This window comes from Ursus maritimus, assembly GCF_017311325.1.
Source record: "Ursus maritimus isolate PB19 chromosome X unlocalized genomic scaffold, ASM1731132v1 scaffold_X1, whole genome shotgun sequence".
In the NCBI taxonomy this organism is placed as follows: Eukaryota; Metazoa; Chordata; class Mammalia; order Carnivora; family Ursidae; genus Ursus; species Ursus maritimus.
In genome coordinates this window covers 71,703,310-71,711,075 of record NW_024423319.1, presented here as the reverse complement: position 1 = coordinate 71,711,075, position 7,766 = coordinate 71,703,310, and the positions used below count along the sequence as shown (strand labels likewise).

Sequence of the window (7,766 nt, the reverse complement as noted above, 5' to 3'; positions counted from 1 at the left end):
CAGTTTTTTTGTGGAGTCTTTCAGGTTTTCTATATATAGTATCAAGTCATCAGCAAATAGTGAAAGCTTTACTTCTTCCTTGCTCATTTGGATTCCTTTTACTTCTTTTTGTTTTCTGATTGTTGTGGCTAGGACTTCTAGTACTATGTAAAATAATAGTGGTGAGAGTGGACATCCCTGTCTTGTTCCTGACCATAGAGGAAAATCTCTCAGTTTTTCCCCTTGAGGATGATACTAGATGTGGGTTTTTCATAGATGCCCTTTATTATGTAGAAGTATGTTCCCTCTAAGCCTACTTTGCTGAGGGTTTTTATCATGAATGGATGTTGTCAAATGCTTTTTCTGCGTCTATTGAAATGACCATATGGTTCTTTTCTGTTATTGATGTGGTGTATCATGTTGATCGATTTACAAATATTGAATCACCCTTGCAACCTGAGAATAATCCCACCTGATCAAGGTGAATGACGTTTTAATATATTATTGGGTATTTTTTGCTAGTATTTTGTTGACGATTTTACATCTATGGTCATCAGGGATATTGGCCTGTAGTTCTCTGTTTTAATGGTGTCTTCACCTGGTTTTTGTAACAGCATAATGCTGGCCTCATAGAATGAATTTGGGTTTTACTTCCTTTTCTGTTTGTTGGAATAGTTTGAAAAGAATAGGTATTAACTCTTCTTTAAATGTTTGGTAGAATTGGCCTGTGAGGTCATCTGGTCCGGACTTCTGTTTGTTGTTTTTTTTTTTTTATTACTGATTCAATATTTTTGCTGGTTATCAGTCTGTTCCAGTTTTCTTTTTCTTCCCATTTCAGTTTTGGTAGTTTATATGTTTCTAGGGATTTATCCATTTCCTCCGTGTTGTCCAATTTGTTGGCATATAGTTTTTAATAATATTCTCTTATAATTGTTTGTATATCGTTGGTGTTGGCTGTTATTCCTTTCTCTCATTTGTGACTTTATTTATTTGGATCCTTTCTATTTTCTTTTTGATAAGTCTGGCTAGAGGTTTATCAATTTTATTGATTTTTTTTCAATGAAGCGCCTCTTGGTTTCATTGATCTGTCCTACAGGCTTTTTTGTTTGTTTGCTTGTTTGTTTTTTGGTTTCTATATGATTCATTTCTGCTTTAATCTTCATTATTTCCTTCCTTCTGCTGGCTTTAGTCTTCATTTGTTGTTCTTTTTCTCACTCCTTTAAGTGTAAGGTTAGGTTATTTATTTGAGCTCTTTCTAGTTTCTTGAGGTCGGCCTGTATTGCTATATACTTCCCTCTTGAGACCATTTTTGCTGCATCCCAAAGGTTTTGGACCATTGTGTTTTCATTTTCATTTGTTTCCATGTAATTTTTAAATTTCTTCTTTGATTTCCTGGTTGTCCTATTTAATGTTTAGTAGCATGTTATTTAACTTCCATGTATTTGTGGTCTTTCCAATTTTTTTCTCGTGGTTGATGTCTAGTTTCATAAGCACTGTGGTCAGAAGAAGTACATGTTATGATTTCAATCTTTTTGTATTTATTGAGGCCTATTTTGTGGCCTAATATGTGATCTATCTTGCAGAATGTTCCATATGCCCTTGAAAAGAATGTTTTAGAATTGAATGTTTTGAATGTTTCGAATAGGTCTGTTAAGTCCGTCTGTTCTAGTGTGTCATTCAAAGCTATTGTTTTGAGTGGGGTGATAAAGTCCCTTATTATTATTGTGTTATTATTGATGAGTTCCTTCATGTTTGTTATTAATTGTTTTATGTATTTGGGTACTCTGATATTTAGTGCATGAATATCTACAATTGTATCTTGTTGGATTTTCCTCTTTATTATTATATAGTGTCCTTCTTCATCTCTTGTTACAATGTGTGTTTTAAAGTTTATTTTGTTGTATATAAGTATTGCTAAACCAGGTTTCTTTTGACATCTATTTGCATGATAAATGCTTTTCTAATCCCCTCACTTTCATTTTTCATTTGTTTTTAGGTCTAAAATGAGTCTCTTGCCAGAAGCATGTAGATGGGTCTTATTTTTAAAAAATCCATTCTGATACCCAATATCTTTTCACATTTAGCTATTTACATTCGAGGTAATTATTGATAGATATATATTTATTGCCATTTTTTAATTGTTTTGTGGTTGTTTCTGAAGATTTTCTTTGATGCTTTCTTGTCTTTCTTTCAGGTTTTGCTGATTCTTTTTAGTGATATATTTGGATTTCTTTCTCTTTATATTTTGCATATTTATTAGTGGTTTTTGATATTTGGTTACCATTAGTTTTGTATATAACCTCTTCTGCTATATTAAGTTGATGGCTGTTAAAGTTTGAGTCCATTCTTTTCTCCTCTCCACACATTTTAGGTATGTGTTATATTTTATATCCTTTTTTGTGCGTTCCTTGATTGACTTTTTATAGAAACATTAATTTTTACTAATTTTGTGTTTTCTACCTTTATACTGTCAATTTTGGTCTCTCCCTTCCACTCAAAGAGTTCCCTTTAATATTTCTTGCAGGGCTACTTTAGTGGTCATGAACTCCTTCAGTGTTTGTTTATCTGGGAAATTCTTTATTTCTCCTTGTATTCTGAACGATAGCCTTGCCAGATAGAACGTTCTTGGCTGCAGGTTTTTCTCATTCAGCACTCTGAATATATCATGCCACTCCCCCTGACTTGGAAAGTTTCTGCTGAGCAATCCCCTGCTAGCCTTATGGGGTTTCCCTGTATGTCACTGTCTTCTTCTTCTTGTTCCTTTAAAAACTTTTTCTTTATCACTGTATTTTGCTAATTTAATTACAATAGGATTGGTGTGGATCTGCTTTTGTTGATATTGATGTAAGTTTTCTGTGCTTCCTGTAGCTGGATGTCTCTTTCCTTCCCTATTTTAGAGACGTTTTCATCTATTATTTCTTGAAATAAATTTTCTGCCCCCTTTCTCTCTTCTTCTTCTTCTGGGACTCCTATAATACAAATGTTTGATGGAGTCACTGATTTCCCTAAGTCTATTCTCATATTGCTTAATTCTTCTTTCTCTCTTTTGTTTATCTTGATTACTTTCCATTATTTTGTCTTCTAGGTCATTAGTTCATTCCACGCTTCTTCCACCATGTTCTTCCTTCCATCGGATGTGTTTCTCATTTCATTTATTGAGCCCTATATCACTACTATGCTATTCCCCATCTCTGTAGTAAGGGTCTCATGCATGTCTTTCACTCTTCTCAAGTCCAGTATTGTTATGATCATTGTTTTAAATATTCCATCAGGCATATAAGATACACTTATATCTGTTTCACTTAGACCTCAGGCCATGAAATTCTTCATTTGGGATAATTTTCTCTGTCTTCTCATTTTATCTAAGTCTCTGTGCCTATTTTCTCTGTGTTAGGAACATCAACTATACCTCTAGATGCGGTACTTGAGTGTGCTGACCTTACAAAGAACAGGTCATGTAATGCCCTGCCACGTAGTGTCTCCTTTTCCTCAGGACCTGATGCTCCCAGAATGTTTCCAATGTGTGCTGAGTATGCTCTGGTATTTTATCCTGGCTGTTTTATCCTTCAGACCAGTTGCCTGCAGAGGCTCTCTTTGCCTGTTGTGGACAGTGTTTAGTCCCTCGCCTGATTGTGGCACATTTTAACTAGGTGTCTTCTGGTCCATTTGTGAAATGAGACCTGTTACCACCACTGGAAGTGAGACTCCACAAAACTCCCATGTCAGGGGACCAGTGTGAGCAGGGATTTGGGCCAGTCTTTTGGGGGAGGGAGCCTATCATGTTGGGACAGAGGGAAGTGTGACTGGGAAGGGTGGTTCCACTGGAGTGTGAGGGTGGGTGGGTCTTGGTGTAAGCAAGTTAGGTAGCAGGTGTCAGTGCTGCAGTGGTTCCAGTACGTGACTCTGTGGTTATTCTGAGGGGAGAGGGAGGGAAATGGCACCTGCTAGTTTCTTTGTTCCCAGAGGGGTTTCTCTATGAACACTGTTTCTCTGGGATGTGCTCTGAAATGAGCAAATAACCTCCCCACTCTATGCCCCAGACACTCTTCAGATCACTGTTTCCACACTGTATGTCTGCAGTTGTTTGCCTGCCTTCTTTCCAAAGGCAGTGCAATGCCCTCTAGGCTTTATTTCAGCCAAGGTCTCTGACCTTTAAAACTCCAGTCTTTAAGCCCTACTGGCTGCCAGAAGTCATGAAATTTGGCCCCTCTCATTTTCCACCCCCCATTACTATGGGAATGAGTTTTCACTGTGCACTCTCATATGTGCTAGCCTGGCTCTTGCTTTTCTCCATGACTGTGCTCCCTCCCCACTATAGCAGCCATGATCCACTTCGGTCCCAAATCACATCTCCATACTTCCTAACTTCTTCACTGTGGCCTCTTCTTTACCTTTAGTTTGTAGAGCTTGTTTTGCCAGTCTTTAGGTGAATTTCTGGGGTATTTAGGATGATTCAATAATTATCTAGTTGTACTCGTGGGACAAGGTGAGCCTAGGGTCCTCCTACTCTGCTGCCATCTTCAATCCCTCAAGTAGCAGGCTAATTTTGAACTTTAGCCACCAGAGAGAAATTCCTGATACGTGTTGGGGCTTGGCAGCAGGGGGGTGAGGCTGTGCTAATGAAAGCCTCATGAAGGCCAAAGAGCTTCACTTCCTACAAATGGGTAATTCTCTAGCAGGCAGAGACTGAGAGGTAGAGCTACATGTCTCCTTTAATTAGATTTCAGTTCAAATGTTACCTCTTCAGAAAGGCCTTCTCTGACCACTGTAGCTAAAATGTCCCTCAACACTCACCGATGACTCACCAAATCATTCTTTATTCCATTACCCTGTTTTGGTTTCTTCATCATCTGAAAATATGTGAGGTATTTGTATATGGAATCAGTTTATGCATCCCTCCACTAGAATAAAAGCTCCACAGAAGCAAGGACTTTGCCTCATTCATCACTATATTTTTGACTCCTACAACAGAGCTCAACACATAATAGGTGTTCAGTAAATATTTTTTGAAAGTCAGGCTGAAGTAACCAGTCTAATAAAGAGTTAAGTGTGAAGAACCACTTCCCACTTTTTCTCAGAGGAGAAAGAACAACCCAAGTTCAATTTTGACAGTGATTAAACAATTGGGTTTAGTGACAAAAGTACAAGTTTATACTTGCATTTCTATTTCTTTCAATTTTACTCTAGCCAGTACATAACTTTCTCTTATATATTGCTTATAGTGAGCAGACATTTTCCATCTTAACAGTTTCTTTTGAACCAGAACAATTGCCAAAGGAGCTCGTGTGCTAGTCTATGATTACCTCTATGTGTGCGAGAAGAAAGTGTTGTCTTCTGTCTGTAGTCAAATCTGTAGACTATAGATTAACATAATCCTGAAAACAGTGTTTCTCAAAGGAAGCCTAAGGACCTCCAACATCAGAATCACTTATCTAAAATGCATATTTCTGGGCCTCATTCTGGAACTATCAAATCATAACTGGGGAGGGAACCAAGAAACTGCATTTTAAACAAGTTCTCATGGTGATCCTTGTCCAGAACTGTGAGATTTTACTCTACTTGTAAATTAACAAGTTAGCCTATCATGGTTTCATGCATGCTGACAGAACACATGAAATTTCTGGGTCAGAAACAGGAGTTTCTTATTATTGTTATTGTTATAATAATTATTATTACATATTTATTATTATTGCTCAGCAATACCTGCAGCCAGAGTATCTGCATGTGTGTCAGTTTCCCACGCCTTAATTCTCACAGGATGGCATGAGGAAGGCTAAGTGATGCAAGAACATGCAGTAAGTTGTGTTACTAAAGAAGAACACCAAGCTTAGGGAAAATATTTTTTTTATAATGGGTGATAAGTACGCCTAATCTTTATTCTAGAAGAAAAATATAATCTTTATTATATGTGACAGAAATAAACCTGTCCTTTGTTCTGGAAGGAGATACAATCTATCTTCCAAGACTGTTCACTGTGTAAACACCCTTAGAAAGAAAGTCTGGAGCACAAGCAGTCAGTGCCTCTATTCACAAGACATGCAGAGATCTATGGACAATTATTTTCTAATAATTCTAATGGCCACTCAGGTCTGGGAATCATTGCCCCCAGAAAGACTCAGCCATACCTACAGAGCTACCTTTATGCACCCGAGCCTATTAGGTCCTGTCAAATATTCTACCCTTCTCTGCTGCTCCCAGCTTGACCCAGCCTCTCTCGTCTAGCCATGTTTCCTTAGGTCATGCTGTTCTCTTCAAGGTCACCCTTTTTTTCTGAAAAGTAAACCCACAAGCTGGCTCTGAGGCACTAGGGGCTCCCACTAAAAGATTTGTTTGAAGAAGTAGGAAAGTACCTGGAAGGAAAACAGAACAGTGAAAAAAATAAATAAACATTTATTTGTTAAGTAAACAGCTATTTATTGAGCACCTACTGTGTCTTAGAACCGTGTGAGGCACTGGGAATATTAAGATTCATTCATGACTTGGCAGTGGCCACTGCACAGACCAGGCATCACTAGCTCACCAGCTTTGCTCTGCTTCCTCTGCAACCATGTCTGACAAACCCAATATGGTTAAGATTGAGAAATTTGATAAGTTGAAATTGAAGAAGACAGAAACGCAAGAGAAAAATGCACTGCCTTCAAAAGAAACGATTGAACAGGAGAAGCAAGCAGGCGAATCTTAATGAGGCATGGGCCGCCAATATGCACTGTACATTCCACAAGCATTGCCTTCTTATTTTACTTCTTTAGCTGCTTAACTTTGCAAGAAGCAAAAAGGTTGTATCAAGTTTAAATGACTGTGCTGCCCATTTTCACATCGAAGGATAGAGAACTACTGAAAATGAAGGCCATGCTTTCCTCTCCCATATGCCTTTCTGGCTGGCAGAGAAGGAAAAGAACTTGTATGTTGGTGAAGGAAGAAGCTGGGTGGGATGACAGTGAAATTTAGAGTAAAAACCAAGATGGTTCAAAGTGTTCTGCAGACTGTAAAATGCAGTTTAATCGGAGTGCTATTTTTTTTTGTTCAAATTACTTGAATTATTGGAATGCACAATTTTTTAAATATGCAAATAAAAAAGTTTTAAAGCCTGAAAAAAAGATTCATTCACTCAACACATATTTTGAGAGTGACTATTACGTGCCAAGTACAAGTTAGAATAAACTTTAAAGAAATAAAAATATTGCCATTCTCCTCAAGAAAGTTAATAAAGGAGACTGCTGTGTAAAATATAATTGTGCAATGGTGTGATAAATGCTACAAAAGAAGTAATGTACAAGGTGCATGGGTGACACTGAGAAGAGAATAATCAATTCTTCTTAAAGAAGGTAAAGAAGGGCATGCATAGCAGAGAAGGGAAGGCTTCACTGCAGAGAGGATGACTGTACTGACTCTTGAAGCCTATGTAGGAGTCTTTCAGGTGGACAGGGGGTTCCAATCAGAAGGAAGAACATGGACAAAAGCATAGAGGCATAGGACAGAATGGTGTTGTCAGGAAAGCTGAAGTAGTTTGGTATGGGTGGAGTTTGAGGTGTGAAGGGAAAAGTGAAAAGCTGACAGTCGTGTGGTAGACAGGGCCTGAATCTTGCAGGGCCTTATCTACTGTACTGAGATAGCTGTGTGTATCCTAGAAGCAATGAGTCCTCACTGAAGGGCAAACCAGGCTTTGCAAAATTAGAATTGTACTTTAGCAAAAATAGCAGAAGAAAAAATTATAAATGGGAGTTTAACAAGTAGATTTGGTAGGGTATAGTGAAAGTGGTCCAAGGAGAGAACAGCATGTGAAAAGG

General features: G+C 37.9%; 1 protein-coding gene across 1 annotated transcript; it reads left to right on the top strand.

The window, feature by feature from the left end:
• Nucleotides 1-6,526: 6,526 nt before the first annotated feature.
• Nucleotides 6,527-6,720, top strand: LOC103682607 (thymosin beta-4). Its single transcript, XM_008712277.2, has one exon. The coding sequence runs from the start codon at nucleotides 6,527-6,529 to the stop codon at nucleotides 6,659-6,661; it is 135 nt and encodes a 44-aa protein (XP_008710499.1). The 3' UTR covers nucleotides 6,662-6,720.
• The last annotated feature ends 1,046 nt before the right edge of the window (nucleotides 6,721-7,766 follow it).

Excerpts from the sequence above, each read along its gene's own strand:
- LOC103682607 (XM_008712277.2), top strand. The coding sequence starts at position 6,527 with ATGTCTGACAAACCCAATATGGTTAAGATTGAGAAATTTGATAAGTTG.